The sequence below is a fragment of the Procambarus clarkii genome, chromosome 68 (genome assembly GCF_040958095.1).
Source record: "Procambarus clarkii isolate CNS0578487 chromosome 68, FALCON_Pclarkii_2.0, whole genome shotgun sequence".
Taxonomy (NCBI): domain Eukaryota; kingdom Metazoa; phylum Arthropoda; class Malacostraca; order Decapoda; family Cambaridae; genus Procambarus; species Procambarus clarkii.
Genome location: NC_091217.1, coordinates 23,706,281 through 23,729,924, shown reverse-complemented (window position 1 = coordinate 23,729,924; position 23,644 = coordinate 23,706,281). Strand labels below are relative to the sequence as shown.

At 45.2% G+C, this 23,644-nt stretch overlaps 2 protein-coding genes across 2 annotated transcripts; one reads left to right on the top strand and one right to left on the bottom strand.

Annotated features, from left to right (window-relative positions):
* Positions 1-5,550: 5,550 nt before the first annotated feature.
* Positions 5,551-7,194, bottom strand: LOC138355674 (tigger transposable element-derived protein 7-like). The gene has a single exon (XM_069310997.1). The coding sequence runs from the start codon at positions 7,192-7,194 to the stop codon at positions 5,551-5,553; it is 1,644 nt and encodes a 547-aa protein (XP_069167098.1).
* A 14,405-nt stretch (positions 7,195-21,599) lies between these two features.
* Positions 21,600-23,243, top strand: LOC138355673 (tigger transposable element-derived protein 7-like). Its single transcript, XM_069310996.1, has one exon. The coding sequence runs from the start codon at positions 21,600-21,602 to the stop codon at positions 23,241-23,243; it is 1,644 nt and encodes a 547-aa protein (XP_069167097.1).
* The last annotated feature ends 401 nt before the right edge of the window (positions 23,244-23,644 follow it).

The window sequence follows — 23,644 nt, the reverse complement described above, 5'->3', positions numbered from 1 at the left end:
TACATGTACAAGTAAACTGGTATGGTGCCCAAAGACCATCGTGGTAACCAGTAAACAACACCGTCGTCTGCACGGTGGCGTCGTGCAGACGACGCCACCGCCCTCACCAAAATGGCGGCTCCTAACCTTCTCTTGCTGTTTATACCCTCTATACACACGTTATATATAAGTATCTACATTTGTGATCACCATAGCGAACCACTAAGCTAGTATGGTGAGTGCAGTCAATAAAAGGTGGCCACACACAGTCAGAAGACATCGCCACCACCCTCCCTCCCACAGCATTACTCCTCCCTCCATGGCGCACAGCGCTAAATATCACCACAATCCTGCTATTATCAGAACCCTGGTCAGTTTTATCAGTCAGGGGTCTTCTGTAATAATATCATCGCTACATAATAGCATGAACAAGTATATTTTGGCATTTTTAGGCGATGTTGTGGTCACAAGCTGAACAGCAGTGCTGTTAGCTCATGCTGCGTGCGTCAGGCTTGGTTGCTCACTCAATACTGATGGCAATAACACCCGGGAGTTTGGCCCACGATTTTTTTTTTAAATGGCGTCTGTTTACAAGAGCCCTGATGAAGGTGTGGTGAACCCCGTGTAACCGCGGGCCATTTAAATCTTGCGTAGTACTCCAACACGTCATATGACGTGATGCGCAGTTGACTGGAACAACGTCCAACACGTCATATGACGTGATGCGCACTTTAAGGGTTAAGGACCTGCCCGAAACGCTGCGCGTACTAGTGGCTTTACAAGAGTGTAAATACTGTACTATGCTATGTATTCTCAAAAACCCAATGTACCTTCTTGTATATAAATAAATAAATAAATAAATAAATTTCATTATTTCGAAGCTGTAGGTCACTGAACCGTGGCGACGAAATCGAACGAAACACGCATGGTGGTGTGCATCTGAGCTCAGCATTCCACTTCACCTGATCTTTCAGGCATCCCTGTGTACAGGAATCGTAGCAGACGGGTGGAAACAGGCTAACATAGTTCCAATCTACAAAAGTGGCAGCAGGGAAGACCCCCTCAATTAGAGACCTGTATCATTGACAAGTGTAATAGTGAAAGTATTGGAAAAATTAATCAAAACTAAATGGGTAGCACATCTGGAGAGAAATTATATAATATCAGACAGACAGTATGGTTTTCGATCTGGAAGATCCTGTGTATCGAATTTACTCAGTTTCTATCATCGAGCCACACAGATATTACAGGAAAGAGTTGGTTGGGTTGACTGCATCTATCTGGACCTAAAAAAGGCTTTCGACAGAGTTCCACATAAGAGGTTGTTCTGGAAACTGGAAAATATTGGAGGGGTGACAGGTAAGCTTCTAACATGGATAAAAAATTTCTGACTGATAGAAAAATGAGGGCAGTAATCAGAGGCAATGTATCGGACTGGAGAAATGTCACAAGTGGAGTACCACAGGGTTCAGTTCTTGCACCAGTCATGTTTATTGTCTACATAAATGATCTACCAGTTGGTATACAGAATTATATGAACATGTTTGCTGATGATGCTAAGATAATAGGAAGGATAAGAAACTTAGATGATTGTCATGCCCTTCAAGATGACCTGGACAAAATAAGTATATGGAGCACCACTTGGCAAATGGAATTTAATGTTAATAAATGCCATGTTATGGAATGTGGAATAGGAGAACATAGACCCCACACAACCTATATATTATGTGAGAAATCTTTAAAGAATTCTGATAAAGAAAGAGATCTAGGGGTGGTTCTAGATAGAAAACTATCACCTGAGGACCACATAAAGAATATTGTGCGAGGAGCCTATGCCACACTTTCTAACTTCAGAATTGCTTTTAAATACATGGATGGCGATATACTAAAGAAATTGTTCACGACTTTTGTTAGGCCAAAGTTAGAATATGCAGCAGTGGTGTGGTGCCCATATCTTAAGAAGCACATCAACAAACTGGAAAAGGTGCAAAGACACGCTACTAAGTGGCTCCCTGAACTGAAGGGCAAGAGCTACGAGGAGAGGTTAGAGGCATTAAATATGCCAAAACTAGAAGACAGAAGAAAAAGAGGTGATATGATCACTACATGCAAAATAGTAACAGGAATTGATAAAATCGATTGGGAAGATTTCCTGAGACCTGGAACTTTAAGAACAAGAGGTCATAGATTTAAACTAGCTAAACACAGATGCCGAAGAAATATAAGAAAATTCACTTTCGCAAACAGAGTGGTAGACGGTTGGAACAAGTTGGGTGAGGTGGTGGTGGAGGCCAAGACTGTCAGTAGTTTCAAAGCGTTATATGAGCTGGGAAGCTCATATATCCTGTAACTACACTTAGGTAATTATGGGTGGTACGCCGCTCTCGTTTATCTTCTCTCTCTAATCATAGCCCCCTTGTTACCGGGGGAGTTCTGGATTTTATATATGAGGACACTCGCCTAGTTCTTTTCTCTGAAAAAAACTAGGGTATGGGGTGGCTCGGAGTGGTGCCGCCTCCACCTCTACACTATACCTGTTCTTCTCCTCCTGCACACGCATCTCTGGACATGCTCCACTTGCAATGCTCCCGGAATGTTACACTGGTAAGCTGTGTCGTGACATGATAGTGCCTACGCTCTACAGGCGAGATTATACGATCTGGTGACACTGTCAGCCAGGCACTGGTTCTCGCTTTTGGAATTAGTGTTGGGTATGGTTTGTACTGTTTGCTTGGCCTCTTTGCATGAGTCTTAATGTGACCTTAACCTGTACGTATATGTTGTTCTTCGTTACACTGGGGCACAGCCCTGGATTTTGGTAACTTTTTGGTTTCGTCTTTAAGCGACTGGATCTTTTCTGGACTCTGGACATTAAATTCTTGACTGTCATTCAGTGCCTGGCTGCACCCTTATATATACATTGCATATAGATATACATGTATACACCTTCTATACACCTCACCATCCTCCAATAGGTTGGAAGGGATGTTACCTGTCATTAGGGGGCTGAACTTTGGTGTTAATGTGAGGGTTGGCTTCTCTCATTAGCACATGAGATTGTTGGGGGCGAGTGTATTGCTTATCCTCGCTACAAGTCTCTCTGTGTATATGGTTGTTCATGTACATTCTGTTGCCAATTGCTTCTTGGGTCTTCTAAGTTCTTCATATTGCTTATGCTCTTGTCCCTAGTTTCTAGTGCTGGGACAATATTTAACCCTTAAAGTGCACAAGTCATATATATATGATTTCAGTGACAAAACTGAAACCGCGCACATCATATATATATGATTTCATGTCTAGCACTATATTTTAAACACCCCGCCTGGGATAGGGGCAGCTATAGTGCAGCCACGATCGATAGTTGCCAGATGCCACCTAGAAAAAAAATCCAGGCCAACATTCTTGGGTGTAAGAGCATCAGTATTAAGCATGCCACCAAGGCTGACACACGCAGCACGAGCTCACAGCACCGCTGTTCAGCTTGTGACCACAGCATCGCCTAAAAATGCCATAATATATATGATACTGCTATTATTTAGCGATGATATTATTACAGAAGGCCCCTGACTGTGATAAAACTGACCAGGATTCTGATAATAGCAGGATTGTGGTGATATTTAGCGCTGTGCTCCATGGAGGGAGGAGTAATGCAGTGGGAGGGAGGGTGGTGGCGTCGTCTTCTGACTGTGTGTGGCCACCTTTTATTGACTGCACTCACCATACCAGCTTAGTGGTTCGCTATGGTGAACACAAATGTAGATACTTATATATAACGTGTGCATTGAGTGTAATAACAGCAAGAGGAGTAGGTTGGGAGCCGCCGTTTTGGTGATGTAGGTGCGTCGTCTGCACGACTTGTCATGTTGTTTACTGGTGGCCACTATGGTCTTTGGGCACCATACCAGCTTATTTGTACAGGTATGGTGAATAAAACAGGTAGATACTTATATATAATGTGTGTATATAGCGTAATAACACCACAAACAATATTGTTGAAGGAGAAATATTAGTGCGCCTGGCCTTGAGGGCGGCTGCCACCAGCTGACTGTGTGAGTAGCTACGTCTTTGTGCCTTTACTCACCATACAAACTTAGATATACAGTTCTGGTGAACAAAACATGTAAATATGTATATATAACGTCTGTATAGGAATAAATGCAAAAACAGTATTGTGGGAGGAGAATGAGGGCGAGTGAGGTGTTGAGGGAGGGAGTGGCAGTGAGTGGCTGGCTGGTGTGTGGCAGTCACTCCTCGTTGCATTTTGACTCACAAGACCAATTTAGTGGTTCGTTAAGGTGAACAAAACATGCAGATACTTATATATAACCTGTGTATATAGTGTAATAACAGCAAAACTATTTGTTTATTGTTTTATGAACATAATAATTGAATCACTAATATGCACACCATAATTTTGAGTACAGCGATGGTTCACACATTTTATTATATAAATATATCACAATTCACCAGAATGTTAAATTGGCTGTTAAATTGAGGTATCCACTCAATTTAACAGCCTATATGGGGCTGAGCCAAAGTCGTTATTTACGGAGCTCCGTTATTTCCGACGTTAAGTCGGGTCGGGTAATTTTTCAAGTAACATTCAGGTAGGATATATTTTATACTGTATAACTAAAATTAAATAAAGTTCATTGTGTAATTGCATTCCAATTTAGTGCACAGCCGACGATTAAGCCAGTTGCTGGCTGCTGCATGGATGATGTGTGAACACGCTCTGATCAAGTCCAGATGGGTGGGAAAAAATTGATTCATTCCTTTGTATTGAAAAATATTTCATGTATCAATCAGTGAGTTAATATTGTCTTAATAAAATTTTAGAGATGTGTTTTGATTTACCCTGAACAGTGCAGGTAATGTATTTTTAATGTTACGACACAGGCTGTGGCGGCCATGCCATAACAATGGCGATCGAGCCTTGTCACTGAGAGCTAGCCAAGACGAAATATTTTGAGCTCACCTTTTCTCTGCTGACGATAGAATATACATTTGCAGAGACTAATATGTAGCTTTTGTTGAAAAAAAACAACTAATATCTTGTAATACTATAATAAAATTGGTAAATTGACTTACTTTTAATGTTACAACACAGGCTGTGGCGGCCATGCCATAACAATGGCGATCGAGCCTTGTCACTGAGAGCTAGCCAAGACGAAATATTTTGAGCTCACCTTTTCTCTGCTGACGATAGAATATACATTTGCAGAGACTAATATGTAGCTTTTGTTGAAAAAAAACAATTAATATCTTGTAATACTATAATAAAATTGGTAAATTGACTTACTTTTAATGAAGCTGAAGATTACGAAGCTGTGATGATTACGTCATCCTCTGCAGCGCTTGTTTTATATGTACAATTATTTTCAGGCACTCACTTCACACAACAGCTAGCCTTACTACTAATTGACATGAGTTCTAATTCTACTTCACTATTGACAATTATTTCTACTGTATATTTACACTGTACAGTATCTTTTTGTCTAGGCTTAATTAATCATTAACACTTACAATACTGTACTCTATCAACACTTTTTACACTAATTTATATGCCTTTCAATCATATTTTATATCGTTAGTGGATGACTTGTCACGACTTGGTGGGAATTCAGCATTGGCGGGTGCAACATGGCTTGTAGAGCATTCGTTGCTGGCGGATGTTCCACGACTTGTCGATGGGAATTCAGCATCGGCGGGTGCAGCATGGCTTGTAGAGCATTCATTGCTGGCGGATGCTCCACGACTTGTCGATGGTAATTCAGCATCGACGGGTGCAGCATCGCTTGTCGACGAAGATTTTTCACGAACCGTTGAAATCATGAATTTATCTATTTTTGTCTGAATCTGATTTTCTCTGGCTAACGTTTTGAGACATTGCTTTAAGGCTGTAAGGTGTACATAAAAATTTCCAATAACCTCATGTTTACTTTTTATTGAATATTCAATGAGTTCCTCAACTTGTTCCAATCTTTTCTGATATCCGACACCTCTAGGCAGAGCCTCACCAACATCGTCCGAGTCATCATCAGAGTCATCAGAGTCATTTCCGAGAACACTTTGCGCAATCTGTTCTTCAGTTAACAATTCATAACCAGGATCGTAATCATTTTCTAACCATTCATTGATATCATTCACTTGTACACCCTGACCAGCTTGGAGCAACATTGTTCGGATCGTTTCTTCAAACCCTTCAAAATCATTGGCTTCATTTTCAAAACCTTCGAATTCACTATCAGATACTGCTGCTTCACATCTAGGCCTCTCTGTTAACAGTTTCTTCCATGAATTTGTTAGTGTGGTTTCTTTCACTTTATTCCAAAGCCTAGACCAGTGGAATATTGCTTCCCTGATTGTGTACTTTTTTAGATTTTCTAGTGTTCTTTGAGCCCTTGTATCCTTTCCTGTCAATTCATCTTCCTCGCTAGGTAAAACAACTAAAACATCTTCAAGCATTGCTGTTTGGTACATACGTTTAGCAGCAAGGATAACACCTTGGTCCATGGGCTGGATCAAGGATGTTGTGTTTGGTGGAAGTGCCATGCATTTTATTCTGCCATCCCTTGAAATTAACTTGCTAATGGGATGAGCAGGGGCATTATCTAGCAGCAACAATGCCTTAACCTCACTGGCCTTTATTCCACATTTGTTGATCTGGAATTCTCTGACTTCTTTGCAAAAGTGGTTTTCAAACCAGTCCGTAAATATTATTTGATTAAACCATGATTTCTTAGAATTGTAATATATTACAGGTAATGCCTGCATTATATTTTTTAAGGCTCGAGGATTTTTAGACTTGCCTACCACGGCACATTTTGTCCTGTGAGAGGCATCAGCATTAGCACAGAGCAAGACTGAGAGCCGTTCCTTGCTTATCTTTCGTCCAGGAATATTTTCCTGCATCCTACTGGTTAAGGATGTACTTGGTACAGCTCGCCACATAAACCCAGTCTCGTCAGCATTATATACTTGATATTTGCTTAAATTATTACTGACAATGTACTCGTTTAATTTAGCCTTGAATGAATCAACATTAGTGGGATCAGCACTTGACGCCTCACCAGAAATTTTTTTGGTGTTTGAAATGTTATGCCGAGCCTTAAATCTTCCAACCCACCCATCACTTGCACTGAAATCTTTTATACCTAATTGAATGGCAAGTTTACTTGCTGCAACTTTAAGCTCTTCAAATCTTATTGCCATGCCAATTGTGCGGTGCTGAATAAACCACTTATACACTGCAGCATCCAATTGTGGATACTGACCAGACTTTACTGTTTTTCTCGAACATGCAGCACCAGAAGTAGCACTCTCTGTTGTGCTCACATATTTTAATAGAGTATCCTTCTGTTTCTTGATGTCACTTACTGTACTTTTCCCGATGTTAAACTCTGCTGCTGCTCGTGCATGAGAATATCCTTTATCAAGTTTCTTAATTAACTCCAGCTTCTGTGCAACCGTCAGGCGCTTCCTTTGGGTAACTTTTGGCATTTTGTAAATTAAAAAGATCACAATTACAGTACAGTAATATCCTTCACAATTGAAGCTAGCCGCGCGAGTTCACGGTAAACAATGGGAACACATGGCCCGGCGGAGTACATACTAGGTCCGTGGGAACAAAAATACCTAGTGTCTATACATACTATAAAAGGTATTTAATAAGAAAACAAAGACTTTTGCTTAATAAAAACTGTTTCAAAATATTTTATTAATAATAATTTACAATTTTCTTCATTAAAGTGAATCATTTTAAAAGAAAATTAAGATGTAATATATGACTCTGGACGATCCAGGTCGGTGGCGGCCTGGTCGCCATGTGAGGGGACGCTGATGCCACAACAAACCCAATACCGACTGTCGGTAATATCGACCGCAGACCGGTATAGCAGGCTCTAGATACTGGGCTCCCAAACCGGTCGTTAATACCGGCACATCGGTATAAAAGAGGCCGTTAAATTGAGTGGATACTGTAATATTACTGCAAAAAAAAAACTAAGAAAAAATCAATCAGAGACATTGAAATAATTAGGTAATAAAATATTTGTGGCAACTGCCGCCTGACAGCTTGAGCGGAGTAGACCTCGTCTAGCGAAGGCTCTGTCAACGCCCCTTTTTTGCCACACTTCCCTACCCTATTGCGGCTAAAATATGCTACCTACGATTTTTTTGTTATTTTTTCCGTGATCAGGGAACAAAAATTAACACTTCTATAAGTTGAAAGAATTTTTTGGATTTTTTTTTTGTTGCTCCTGTGGGTGCGCAACACCCACCAACGCAACGGAGATACCAGCAGCACTTAAATCTGCAGATATAGCTCCGTTGCACAAGGGGGGGAGTAAAGCCTTGGCAAAAAATTATAGGCCAGTTGCACTAACATCACACATAATAAAAGTGTTTGAAAGAGTGATTAGGAATCAAATTTCTAGTTTTATGGAAAACAATGAATTGCACAATCCAGGACAACATGGATTTAGAGCGGGAAGATCCTGTCTGTCACAGTTACTCAACCACTATGACAAAATCACAGAAGCCCTAGAAGAAAAGCAAAATGCAGATGTTGTATACACAGACTTTGCAAAGGCGTTCGACAAATGTGACCATGGGGTGATAGCTCACAAAATGAGGTCAATGGGAATAACTGGAAAAGTAGGACGCTGGATACTCAATTTCCTGTCGAACAGAACACAAAGAGTAACAGTCAATCAGATAAAATCGAGTCCAAGCGATGTTAAAAGCTCTGTACCTCAAGGTACAGTCCTTGCACCGCTACTGTTCCTTATTCTCATATCTGATATAGACAAAAATACACGCCACAGCTTCGTGTCGTCCTTTGCAGATGACACAAAAATCAGCATGAAAATTACCTCTGCTGAAGACATTGAAAAACTACAAGCAGATGTCAACAAAGTTTTTGATTGGGCAGCAGAAAATAACATGATGTTTAACAGTGATAAATTTCAGGTACTCAGGTACGGCAAAAATGAGGATCTGAAACATAATACAGGGTACAAAACACAATCGAATCTTCCCATAGTAGAAAAACAGCATGTCAAGGATTTGGGAATAATGATGTCCGACGATCTAACGTTTAGGGAGCATAACCAAGCAAATATTGCGTCAGCCAGAAAAATGATCGGATGGATTACGAGAACTTTCAAATCCAGGGATCCCATCACAATGGTTGTACTCTTCAAGTCACTTGTGTTGTCCCGTCTCGAGTACTGCTCAGTACTCACTTCCCCCTTCAGAGCAGGAGAGATTGCTGAAATAGAGGGAATACAGAGAACATATACGGCACGCATAGACGCGATAAAACACCTAAATTATTGGGATCGTCTCAAAGCTCTCCAAATGTACTCTCTAGAAAGGAGACGAGAGAGATACCAAATAATATACACATGGAAAATACTGGAGGGTCAGGTCCCAAATCTACACAGTAAAATAACAACGTACTGGAGTGAACGATATGGAAGAAAATGCAGAATAGAACCAGTGAAGAGCAGAGGTGCCATAGGCACAATCAGAGAGCACTGTATAAACATCAGGGGTCCGCGGTTGTTCAACGTCCTCCCAGCGAGCATAAGAAATATTGCCGGAACAACCGTGGACATCTTCAAGAGAAAACTGGACGATTTTCTAAGAGAAGTTCCGGATCAGCCGGGCTGTGGTGGGTACGTGGCCCTGTGGGCCGCTCCAAGCAACAGCCTGGTGGACCAAACTCTCACAAGTCGAGCCTGGCCTCGGGCCGGGCTTGGGGAGTAGAAGAACTCCCAGAACCCCATCAACCAGGTATCAACCAGGTGTTAATTCCATTTGGACCCCTAGCGGTTTGAGGGTTAAGGTCTTTTCTTTGCATTTTTATGTATTACTACAGTACCTCTATACTACACATTGTTGTGTATCTTGGAAGGTGCATGTTGGCTTTTCTCATGCTCGTGCTAAGTTGGGCTGTGTTCATGTTCAGTTCCCTGTTGTCGAACGGGCCCAGTGTTCCATTATAGGTCTGAGTTCTTCCTCTTATCCTTGTCTGTCACTACCAGCTTCTGCGTTGCAGTGTTTGCTGGTAGATATAGTTTTCCGATCATCCACTCCTGCCCTACAGTTAATTTTCGTTGGGCCTTTTCTTTGTGTTCCCTTTCAGGACAGTACATTTATGTTTTAGTGCAGTACATGTTCTACATAGTTCTCCTCATTTCTTCCTCTGCGACATGTGCATCATTCTGCCCTGCTGGGGCTGGTGGTGCCGCTCCTGTGGGTTGCGGTGTCACGGTTTTTCGCTTCGCGTTTTGGTGCGTGGTGCTCGTTTCCTTGTTGGCCTCTACCTGGGCCCTGGTTCTTAGGTTTTTATTGCCATTTTGTCCTTGCTATTTGAAAAGTCTGCGCTTCAGCAGTTTCTGCAAGCGGCTTTTTCTCGTCTTTAAATGTTGGACTTATCGTTCTTTCAGGGGTCGGGGAGGGGGGGAAATCCCTCCCTCAGCATTGCTCTTCCCACCATACTATGCACAGCGCTAATTATCACAACATTCCTGCTATTATCAGAATCCTGGACATTTTTATCACAGGGGGGGGGGGGTCTTTTGTAATACTATCATCGCTAAATAATAGCAGGCACATGTATATTTTGACATTTTTAGGAGATGCAGTGGTCACAAGCTGAACAGCAGTGTTGATAGCTTATGCTACGTGCACCAGCCTTGGTTGCTCAGTCAGTACTGAGGCTCTCACACCTGGGAATGTTGACCATGATTTTTTTTTTAAAAATCTGTTCTTCCTCAGGGCATCTGTTCACAAGAGCCCTGAGGAAGCTGATGTGAACCCCATATAGCCGTGGGACTTTTAAATCTTGCGTGGTACTCCAACACACGAATAGCTGTGGTGCACAGTTCCATGACAGTTACTCACCACAACTATTGATGTGTTGCGCAGTTTAAGGGTTAACCCCAGGGCTGCTCTTGCAATTATAGCCTGCAACATGCCCAGGCACAAGAAATACAAAAATACATGTTCTTTTTTTCATCTTATAAAAAGTATTCATTTGTGTTCCCTGATCACGGGAAAAATAATAAAAAAAATTATGGGTGGCATATTTTGGCTTCAAGAGGGTGTGGAAGTCTGACAAAAATGAGGCGTTGACAGAGCAAGTGTCGAAGGAGGTCTGCTCCGCCCAAGCTGTCAGGCAGGAGTTGCCACAAAGATATTATTACCTATTTATTTCAATGTCTCTGATTTGTTCTCAGTTTTTGGCAATAATATTACTCAATAATGTGTAGTGTGATATATTTATATAATAAAATGTGTGAACCAACTGTACAACTAAGCTAGTATGATGAGTCAAGACAATAATTGAGATCGCCACACAATCAGCTGATGCTCCCTCCCTCACTCGCCAGCATTCCTACTCCCACTATAACATTTGTGCTGTTTTCACACTATAAACACACATTATATATAAGTATCTACATATTTTGTTCACCATAACTGTACAATTAAGCTGGTATGGTGCCCAAACAACAGTGGCCACAACAAAATTGCTTGTCAAGAGACACAGCAGCCAGCAGTCGACGCCACCTGTCACCAAAATGGCTCCTCCCAACATACTCCTTTTGCTGTTATTTCACTATATACATATGTTATACAGTATATAAGTATCTACATTTGTGTTCTCCATAGTGAACCACTAAGCTGGTATGGTGAGTGCAGACAATAACAGGTGGCCACAGGTCCGCTTGGAGCGTGCTGTCCAAGCGGACAGCACGCTGGACATGTGATCCTGTGGTCCCGGGTTCGATCCCGGGCGCCAGTGAGAAACGATGGGCAGAGTTTCTTTCACCCTATGCTCCTGTTACCTAGCAGTAAATAGTTAGTCAGCTGTCACGGGCTGCTTCCTGGGGTGTGTGTGTGTGTGTGTGGTGTGAAAAATAAAAAATTAAAATTGTAGTAGTAGAAACAGTTGATTGACAGTTGAGAGGCGGGCCAAAAGAGCAGAGTTCAACCCCCGCAAGCACAACTAGGTGAATATAACTAGGTGAATACAAAGTCAGCAGATGCGACCTCCCTCAGCATTACTGCTCCCACCATACTGTACACAGTGCTAATTATCACAACAGTCCTGCTATTATCAGAATCCTGGTCAATTTTATCACAGTCAGGGGTCTTCTGTAATACTATCATTGCTAAATAATACCAGTTACATATATAGTTTGACATTTTTAGGCGATGCTGTAGTCACACGCTGAACAGCAGTGCTGATAGCTCGTGCTGCATGCACCAGCAGTGCTGTTAGCTCGTGCTGCGTGCACCATCAGTGCTGTTAGCTCGTGCTGCGTGCACCAGCAGTGCTGTCAGCTCGTGCTGCGTGCACCAGCAGTGCTGTTAGCTCGTGCTGCGTGCACCAGCAGTGCTGTTAGCTCGTGTTGCGTGCACCAGCAGTGCTGTTAGCTCGTGCTGCGTGCACCAGCAGTGCTGTTAGCTCATGCTGCGTGCACCAGCAGTGCTGTTAGCTCGTGCTGCGTGCACCAGCAGTGCTGTTAGCTCGTGTTGCGTGCACCAGCAGTGCTGTTAGCTCATGCTGCGTGCACCAGCAGTGCTGTTAGCTCGTGCTGCGTGCACCAGCAGTGCTGTTAGCTCGTGTTGCGTGCACCAGCAGTGCTGTTAGCTCATGCTGCGTGCACCAGCAGTGCTGTTAGCTCATGCTGCGTGCACCAGCAGTGCTGTTAGCTCATGCTGCGTGCACCAGCAGTGCTGTTAGCTCCTGCTGCGTGCACCAGCAGTGCTGTTAGCCCGTGCTGCGTGCACCAGCAGTGCTGTTAGCTCGTGCTGCATGCACCAGCAGTGCTGTTAGCTCGTGCTGCGTGCACCAGCAGTGCTGTTAGCTCGTGCTGCGTGCACCAGCAGTGCTGTTAGCCCGTGCTGCGTGCACCAGCAGTGCTGTTAGCTCGTGCTGCGTCCACCAGCAGTGCTGTTAGCTCCTGCTGCGTGCACCAGCAGTGCTGTTAGCTCATGCTGCGTGCACCAGCAGTGCTGTTAGCTCATGCTGCGAGCACCAGCAGTGCTGTTAGCTCGTGCTGCGTGCACCAGCAGTGGTGTTAGCTCCTGCTGCGTGCACCAGCAGTGCTGTTAGCTCCTGCTGCGTGCACCAGCAGTGCTGTTAGCTCGCGCTGCGTGCACCAGCAGTGCTGTTAGCTCCTGCTGCGTGCACCAGCAGTGCCGTTAGCTCGTGCTGCGTGCACCAGCAGTGTTGTTAGCTCGTGCTGCGTGCACCAGCAGTGCTGTTAGCTCGCGCTGCGTGCACCAGCAGTGCTGTTAGCTCGTGCTGCGTGCACCAGCAGTGCTGTTAGCTCGCGGTGCGTGCACCAGCAGTGCTGTTAGCTCGTGCTGCGTGCACCAGCAGTGCTGTTAGCTTGTGCTGCGTGCACCAGCAGTGCTGTTAGCTCGTGCTGCGTGCACCAGCAGTGCTGTTAGCTCCTGCTGCGTGCACCAGCAGTGCTGTTAGCTCGTGCTGCGTGCACCAGCAGTGCTGTTAGCTCGTGCTGCGTGCACCAGCAGTGCTGTTAGCTCGTGCTGCGTGCACCAGCAGTGCTGTTAGCTCGTGCTGCGTGCACCAGCAGTGCTGTTAGCTCCTGCTGCGTGCACCAGCAGTGCTGTTAGCCCGTGCTGCGTGCACCAGCAGTGCTGTTAGCTCGCGCTGCGTGCACCAGCAGTGCTGTTAGCTCGCGCTGCGTGCACCAGCAGTGCTGTTAGCTCGCGCTGCGTGCACCAGCAGTGCTGTTAGCTCGTGCTGCGTGCACCAGCAGTGCTGTTAGCTCGCGCTGCGTGCACCAGCAGTGCTGTTAGCTCGCGCTGCGTGCACCAGCAGTGCTGTTAGCTCGTGCTGCGTGCACCAGCAGTGCTGTTAGCTCCTGCTGCGTGCACCAGCAGTGCTGTTAGCCCGTGCTGCGTGCACCAGCAGTGCTGTTAGCTCGTGCTGCGTGCACCAGCAGTGCTGTTAGCTCGTGCTGCGTGCACCAGCAGTGCTGTTAGCCCGTGCTGCGTGCACCAGCAGTGCTGTTAGCTCGTGCTGCGTGCACCAGCAGTGCTGTTAGCTCCTGCTGCGTGCACCAGCAGTGCTGTTAGCTCGTGCTGCGTGCACCAGCAGTGCTGTTAGCTCGTGCTGCGTGCACCAGCAGTGCTGTTAGCTCATGCTGCGTGCACCAGCAGTGCTGTTAGCTCGCGCTGCGTGCACCAGCAGTGCTGTTAGCTTGTGCTGCGTGCACCAGCAGTGCTGTTAGCTCGTGCTGCGTGCACCAGCAGTGCTGTTAGCTCCTGCTGCGTGCACCAGCAGTGCTGTTAGCTTGTGCTGCGTGCACCAGCAGTGCTGTTAGCTCCTGCTGCGTGCACCAGCAGTGCTGTTAGCTCATGCTGCGTGCACCAGCAGTGCTGTTAGCTCCTGCTGCGTGCACCAGCAGTGCTGTTAGCCCGTGCTTCGTGCACCAGCAGTGCTGTTAGCTCGTGCTGCGTGCACCAGCAGTGCTGTTAACTCGTGCTGCGTGCACCAGCAGTGCTGTTAGCTCGTGCTGCGTGCACCAGCAGTGCTGTTAGCTCGTGCTGCGTGCACCAGCAGTGCTGTTAGCTTGTGCTGCGTGCACCAGCAGTGCTGTTAGCTCGTGCTGCGTGCACCAGCAGTGCTGTTAGCTCGTGCTGCGTGCACCAGCAGTGCTGTTAGCTCGCGCTGCGTGCACCAGCAGTGCTGTTAGCTCGTGCTGCGTGCACCAGCAGTGCTGTTAGCTCGTGCTGCGTGCACCAGCAGTGCTGTTAGCTCGCGCTGCGTGCACCAGCAGTGCTGTTAGCTTGTGCTGCGTGCACCAGCAGTGCTGTTAGCTCGTGCTGCGTGCACCAGCAGTGCTGTTAGCTCGTGCTGCGTGCACCAGCAGTGCTGTTAGCTCGTGCTGCGTGCACCAGCAGTGCTGTTAGCTTGTGCTGCGTGCACCAGCAGTGCTGTTAGCTCGTGCTGCGTGCACCAGCAGTGCTGTTAGCTCCTGCTGCGTGCACCAGCAGTGCTGTTAGCTCGTGCTGCGTGCACCAGCAGTGCTGTTAGCTCGTGCTGCGTGCACCAGCAGTGCTGTTAAATCGTGCTGCGTGCACCAGCAGTGCTGTTAGCTCGTGCTGCGTGCACCAGCAGTGCTGTTAGCTCCTGCTGCGTGCACCAGCAGTGCTGTTAGCCCGTGCTGCGTGCACCAGCAGTGCTGTTAGCTCGTGCTGCGTGCACCAGCAGTGCTGTTAGCTCGCGCTGCGTGCACCAGCAGTGCTGTTAGCTTGTGCTGCGTGCACCAGCAGTGCTGTTAGCTCGTGCTGCGTGCACCAGCAGTGCTGTTAGCTCGTGCTGCGTGCACCAGCAGTGCTGTTAGCTCGTGCTGCGTGCACCAGCAGTGCTGTTAGCTTGTGCTGCGTGCACCAGCAGTGCTGTTAGCTCGTGCTGCGTGCACCAGCAGTGCTGTTAGCCCGTGCTGCGTGCACCAGCAGTGCTGTTAGCTCGCGCTGCGTGCACCAGCAGTGCTGTTAGCTCGCGCTGCGTGCACCAGCAGTGCTGTTAGCCCGTGCTGCGTGCACCAGCAGTGCTGTTAGCTCCTGCTGCGTGCACCAGCAGTGCTGTTAGCTCCTGCTGCGTGCACCAGCAGTGCTGTTAGCTTGTGCTGCGTGCACCAGCAGTGCTGTTAGCTCCTGCTGCGTGCACCAGCAGTGCTGTTAGCTCCTGCTGCGTGCACCAGCAGTGCTGTTAGCTCGCGCTGCGTGCACCAGCAGTGCTGTTAGCTCCTGCTGCGTGCACCAGCAGTGCTGTTAGCTCGTGCTGCGTGCACCAGCAGTGCTGTTAGCTCGCGCTGCTTGCACCAGCAGTGCTGTTAGCTCGTGCTGCGTGCACCAGCAGTGCTGTTAGCCCGTGCTGCGTGCACCAGCAGTGCTGTTAGCTCGTGCTGCGTGCACCAGCAGTGCTGTTAGCCCGTGCTGCGTGCACCAGCAGTGCTGGTAGCTCGCGCTGCGTGCACCAGCAGTGCTGTTAGCCCGTGCTGCGTGCACCAGCAGTGCTGTTAGCCCGTGCTGCGTGCACCAGCAGTGCTGTTAGCTCGTGCTGCGTGCACCAGCAGTGCTGTTAGCTCCTGCTGACAGAGCTAACAGCACTGCTGGTGCACGCAGCATGAGCTAACAGCACTGCTGGTGCACGCAACACGAGCTAACAGCACTGCTGGTGCACGCAGCACGAGCTAACAGCACTGCTGGTGCACGCAGCATGAGATAACAGCACTGCTGGTGCACGCAACACGAGCTAACAGCACTGCTGGTGCACGCAGCACGAGCTAACAGCACTGCTGGTGCACGCAGCATGAGCTAACAGCACTGCTGGTGCACGCAGCACGAGCTAACAGCACTGCTGGTGCACGCAACACGAGCTAACAGCACTGCTGGTGCACGCAGCACGAGCTAACAGCACTGCTGGTGCACGCAGCACGAGCTGACAGCACTGCTGGTGCACGCAGCACGAGCTAACAGCACTGATGGTGCACGCAGCACGAGCTAACAGCACTGCTGGTGCATGCAGCACGAGCTATCAGCACTGCTGTTCAGCGTGTGACTACAGCATCGCCTAAAAATGTCAAACTATATATGTAACTGGTATTATTTAGCAATGATAGTATTACAGAAGACCCCTGACTGTGATAAAATTGACCAGGATTCTGATAATAGCAGGACTGTTGTGATAATTAGCACTGTGTACAGTATGGTGGGAGCAGTAATGCTGAGGGAGGTCGCATCTGCTGACTTTGTATTCACCTAGTTGTATTCACCTAGTTGTGCTTGCGGGGGTTGAACTCTGCTCTTTTGGCCCGCCTCTCAACTGTCAATCAACTGTTTCTACTACTACAATTTTAATTTTTTATTTTTCACACCACACACACACACACACACCCCAGGAAGCAGCCCGTGACAGCTGACTAACTATTTACTGCTAGGTAACAGGAGCATAGGGTGAAAGAAACTCTGCCCATCGTTTCTCACTGGCGCCCGGGATCGAACCCGGGACCACAGGATCACATGTCCAGCGTGCTGTCCGCTTGGACAGCACGCTCCAAGCGGACCTGTGGCCACCTGTTATTGTCTGCACTCACCATACCAGCTTAGTGGTTCACTATGGAGAACACAAATGTAGATACTTATATACTGTATAACATATGTATATAGTGAAATAACAGCAAAAGGAGTATGTTGGGAGGAGCCATTTTGGTGACAGGTGGCGTCGACTGCTGGCTGCTGTGTCTCTTGACAAGCAATTTTGTTGTGGCCACTGTTGTTTGGGCACCATACCAGCTTAATTGTACAGTTATGGTGAACAAAATATGTAGATACTTATATATAATGTGTGTTTATAGTGTGAAAACAGCACAAATGTTATAGTGGGAGTAGGAATGCTGGCGAGTGAGGGAGGGAGCATCAGCTGATTGTGTGGCGATCTCAATTATTGTCTTGACTCATCATACTAGCTTAGTTGTACAGTTGGTTCACACATTTTATTATATAAATATATCACACTACACATTATTGAGTAATATTATTGCCAAAAACTGAGAACAAATCAGAGACATTGAAATAAATAGGTAATAATATCTTTGTGGCAACTCCTGCCTGACAGCTTGGGCGGAGCAGACCTCCTTCGACACTTGCTCTGTCAACGCCTCATTTTTGTCAGACTTCCACACCCTCTTGAAGCCAAAATATGCCACCCATAATTTTTTTTATTATTTTTCCCGTGATCAGGGAACACAAATGAATACTTTTTATAAGATGAAAAAAAGAACATGTATTTTTGTATTTCTTGTGCCTGGGCATGTTGCAGGCTATAATTGCAAGAGCAGCCCTGGGGTTAACCCTTAAACTGCGCAACACATCAATAGTTGTGGTGAGTAACTGTCATGGAACTGTGCACCACAGCTATTCGTGTGTTGGAGTACCACGCAAGATTTAAAAGTCCCACGGCTATATGGGGTTCACATCAGCTTCCTCAGGGCTCTTGTGAACAGATGCCATTTAAAAAAAAAATCATGGTCAACATTCCCAGGTGTGAGAGCCTCAGTACTGACTGAGCAACCAAGGCTGGTGCACGTAGCATAAGCTATCAACACTGCTGTTCAGCTTGTGACCACTGCATCTCCTAAAAATGTCAAAATATACATGTGCCTGCTATTATTTAGCGATGATAGTATTACAAAAGACCCCCCCCCCCTGTGATAAAAATGTCCAGGATTCTGATAATAGCAGGAATGTTGTGATAATTAGCGCTGTGCATAGTATGGTGGGAAGAGCAATGCTGAGGGAGGGATTTCCCCCCCTCCCCGACCCCTGAAAGAACGATAAGTCCAACATTTAAAGACGAGAAAAAGCCGCTTGCAGAAACTGCTGAAGCGCAGACTTTTCAAATAGCAAGGACAAAATGGCAATAAAAACCTAAGAACCAGGGCCCAGGTAGAGGCCAACAAGGAAACGAGCACCACGCACCAAAACGCGAAGCGAAAAACCGTGACACCGCAACCCACAGGAGCGGCACCACCAGCCCCAGCAGGGCAGAATGATGCACATGTCGCAGAGGAAGAAATGAGGAGAACTATGTAGAACATGTACTGCACTAAAACATAAATGTACTGTCCTGAAAGGGAACACAAAGAAAAGGCCCAACGAAAATTAACTGTAGGGCAGGAGTGGATGATCGGAAAACTATATCTACCAGCAAACACTGCAACGCAGAAGCTGGTAGTGACAGACAAGGATAAGAGGAAGAACTCAGACCTATAATGGAACACTGGGCCCGTTCGACAACAGGGAACTGAACATGAACACAGCCCAACTTAGCACGAGCATGAGAAAAGCCAACATGCACCTTCCAAGATACACAACAATGTGTAGTATAGAGGTACTGTAGTAATACATAAAAATGCAAAGAAAAGACCTTAACCCTCAAACCGCTAGGGGTCCAAATGGAATTAACACCTGGTTGATACCTGGTTGATGGGGTTCTGGGAGTTCTTCTACTCCCCAAGCCCGGCCCGAGGCCAGGCTCGACTTGTGAGAGTTTGGTCCACCAGGCTGTTGCTTGGAGCGGCCCACAGGGCCACGTACCCACCACAGCCCGGCTGATCCGGAACTTCTCTTAGAAAATCGTCCAGTTTTCTCTTGAAGATGTCCACGGTTGTTCCGGCAATATTTCTTATGCTCGCTGGGAGGACGTTGAACAACCGCGGACCCCTGATGTTTATACAGTGCTCTCTGATTGTGCCTATGGCACCTCTGCTCTTCACTGGTTCTATTCTGCATTTTCTTCCATATCGTTCACTCCAGTACGTTGTTATTTTACTGTGTAGATTTGGGACCTGACCCTCCAGTATTTTCCATGTGTATATTATTTGGTATCTCTCTCGTCTCCTTTCTAGAGAGTACATTTGGAGAGCTTTGAGACGATCCCAATAATTTAGGTGTTTTATCGCGTCTATGCGTGCCGTATATGTTCTCTGTATTCCCTCTATTTCAGCAATCTCTCCTGCTCTGAAGGGGGAAGTGAGTACTGAGCAGTACTCGAGACGGGACAACACAAGTGACTTGAAGAGTACAACCATTGTGATGGGATCCCTGGATTTGAAAGTTCTCGTAATCCATCCGATCATTTTTCTGGCTGACGCAATATTTGCTTGGTTATGCTCCCTAAACGTTAGATCGTCGGACATCATTATTCCCAAATCCTTGACATGCTGTTTTTCTACTATGGGAAGATTCGATTGTGTTTTGTACCCTGTATTATGTTTCAGATCCTCATTTTTGCCGTACCTGAGTACCTGAAATTTATCACTGTTAAACATCATGTTATTTTCTGCTGCCCAATCAAAAACTTTGTTGACATCTGCTTGTAGTTTTTCAATGTCTTCAGCAGAGGTAATTTTCATGCTGATTTTTGTGTCATCTGCAAAGGACGACACGAAGCTGTGGCGTGTATTTTTGTCTATATCAGATATGAGAATAAGGAACAGTAGCGGTGCAAGGACTGTACCTTGAGGTACAGAGCTTTTAACATCGCTTGGACTCGATTTTATCTGATTGACTGTTACTCTTTGTGTTCTGTTCGACAGGAAATTGAGTATCCAGCGTCCTACTTTTCCAGTTATTCCCATTGACCTCATTTTGTGAGCTATCACCCCATGGTCACATTTGTCGAACGCCTTTGCAAAGTCTGTGTATACAACATCTGCATTTTGCTTTTCTTCTAGGGCTTCTGTGATTTTGTCATAGTGGTTGAGTAACTGTGACAGACAGGATCTTCCCGCTCTAAATCCATGTTGTCCTGGATTGTGCAATTCATTGTTTTCCATAAAACTAGAAATTTGATTCCTAATCACTCTTTCAAACACTTTTATTATGTGTGATGTTAGTGCAACTGGCCTATAATTTTTTGCCAAGGCTTTACTCCCCCCCTTGTGCAACGGAGCTATATCTGCAGATTTAAGTGCTGCTGGTATCTCCGTTGCGTTGGTGGGTGTTGCGCACCCACAGGAGCAACAAAAAAAAAATCCAAAAAATTCTTTCAACTTATAGAAGTGTTAATTTTTGTTCCCTGATCACGGAAAAAATAACAAAAAAATCGTAGGTAGCATATTTTAGCCGCAATAGGGTAGGGAAGTGTGGCAAAAAAGGGGCGTTGACAGAGCCTTCGCTAGACGAGGTCTACTCCGCTCAAGCTGTCAGGCGGCAGTTGCCACAAATATTTTATTACCTAATTATTTCAATGTCTCTGATTGATTTTTTCTTAGTTTTTTTTTTGCAGTAATATTACAGTATCCACTCAATTTAACGGCCTCTTTTATACCGATCTGCCGGTATTAACGACCGGTTTGGGAGCCCAGTATCTAGAACCTGCTATACCGGTCTGCGGTCGATATTACCGACAGTCGGTATTGGGTTTGTTGTGGCATCAGCGTCCCCTCACATGGCGACCAGGCCGCCACCGACCTGGATCGTCCAGAGTCATATATTACATCTTAATTTTCTTTTAAAATGATTCACTTTAATGAAGAAAATTGTAAATTATTATTAATAAAATATTTTGAAACAGTTTTTATTAAGCAAAAGTCTTTGTTTTCTTATTAAATACCTTTTATAGTATGTATAGACACTAGGTATTTTTGTTCCCACGGACCTAGTATGTACTCCGCCGGGCCATGTGTTCCCATTGTTTACCGTGAACTCGCGCGGCTAGCTTCAATTGTGAAGGATATTACTGTACTGTAATTGTGATCTTTTTAATTTACAAAATGCCAAAAGTTACCCAAAGGAAGCGCCTGACGGTTGCACAGAAGCTGGAGTTAATTAAGAAACTTGATAAAGGATATTCTCATGCACGAGCAGCAGCAGAGTTTAACATCGGGAAAAGTACAGTAAGTGACATCAAGAAACAGAAGGATACTCTATTAAAATATGTGAGCACAACAGAGAGTGCTACTTCTGGTGCTGCATGTTCGAGAAAAACAGTAAAGTCTGGTCAGTATCCACAATTGGATGCTGCAGTGTATAAGTGGTTTATTCAGCACCGCACAATTGGCATGGCAATGAGATTTGAAGAGCTTAAAGTTGCAGCAAGTAAACTTGCCATTCAATTAGGTATAAAAGATTTCAGTGCAAGTGATGGGTGGGTTGGAAGATTTAAGGCTCGGCATAACATTTCAAACACCAAAAAAATTTCTGGTGAGGCGTCAAGTGCTGATCCCACTAATGTTGATTCATTCAAGGCTAAATTAAACGAGTACATTGTCAGTAATAATTTAAGCAAATATCAAGTATATAATGCTGACGAGACTGGGTTTATGTGGCGAGCTGTACCAAGTACATCCTTAACCAGTAGGATGCAGGAAAATATTCCTGGACGAAAGATAAGCAAGGAACGGCTCTCAGTCTTGCTCTGTGCTAATGCTGATGCCTCTCACAGGACAAAATGTGCCGTGGTAGGCAAGTCTAAAAATCCTCGAGCCTTAAAAAATATAATGCAGGCATTACCTGTAATATATTACAATTCTAAGAAATCATGGTTTAATCAAATAATATTTACGGACTGGTTTGAAAACCACTTTTGCAAAGAAGTCAGAGAATTCCAGATCAACAAATGTGGAATAAAGGCCAGTGAGGTTAAGGCATTGTTGCTGCTAGATAATGCCCCTGCTCATCCCATTAGCAAGTTAATTTCAAGGGATGGCAGAATAAAATGCATGGCACTTCCACCAAACACAACATCCTTGATCCAGCCCATGGACCAAGGTGTTATCCTTGCTGCTAAACGTATGTACCAAACAGCAATGCTTGAAGATGTTTTAGTTGTTTTACCTAGCGAGGAAGATGAATTGACAGGAAAGGATACAAGGGCTCAAAGAACACTAGAAAATCTAAAAAAGTACACAATCAGGGAAGCAATATTCCACTGGTCTAGGCTTTGGAATAAAGTGAAAGAAACCACACTAACAAATTCATGGAAGAAACTGTTAACAGAGAGGCCTAGATGTGAAGCAGCAGTATCTGATAGTGAATTCGAAGGTTTTGAAAATGAAGCCAATGATTTTGAAGGGTTTGAAGAAACGATCCGAACAATGTTGCTCCAAGCTGGTCAGGGTGTACAAGTGAATGATATCAATGAATGGTTAGAAAATGATTACGATCCTGGTTATGAATTGTTAACTGAAGAACAGATTGTGCAAAGTGTTCTCGGAAATGACTCTGATGACTCTGATGATGACTCGGACGATGTTGGTGAGGCTCTGCCTAGAGGTGTCGGATATCAGAAAAGATTGGAACAAGTTGAGGAACTCATTGAATATTCAATAAAAAGTAAACATGAGGTTATTGGAAATTTTTATGTACACCTTACAGCCTTAAAGCAATGTCTCAAAACGTTAGCCAGAGAAAATCAGATTCAGACAAAAATAGATAAATTCATGATTTCAACGGTTCGTGAAAAATCTTCGTCGACAAGCGATGCTGCACCCGTCGATGCTGAATTACCATCGACAAGTCGTGGAGCATCCGCCAGCAATGAATGCTCTACAAGCCATGCTGCACCCGCCGATGCTGAATTCCCATCGACAAGTCGTGGAACATCCGCCAGCAACGAATGCTCTACAAGCCATGTTGCACCCGCCAATGCTGAATTCCCACCAAGTCGTGACAAGTCATCCACTAACGATATAAAATATGATTGAAAGGCATATAAATTAGTGTAAAAAGTGTTGATAGAGTACAGTATTGTAAGTGTTAATGATTAATTAAGCCTAGACAAAAAGATACTGTACAGTGTAAATATACAGTAGAAATAATTGTCAATAGTGAAGTAGAATTAGAACTCATGTGAATTAGTAGTAAGGCTAGCTGTTGTGTGAAGTGAGTGCCTGAAAATAATTGTACATATAAAACAAGCGCTGCAGAGGATGACGTAATCATCACAGCTTCGTAATCTTCAGCTTCATTAAAAGTAAGTCAATTTACCAATTTTATTATAGTATTACAAGATATTAATTGTTTTTTTTCAACAAAAGCTACATATTAGTCTCTGCAAATGTATATTCTATCGTCAGCAGAGAAAAGGTGAGCTCAAAATATTTCG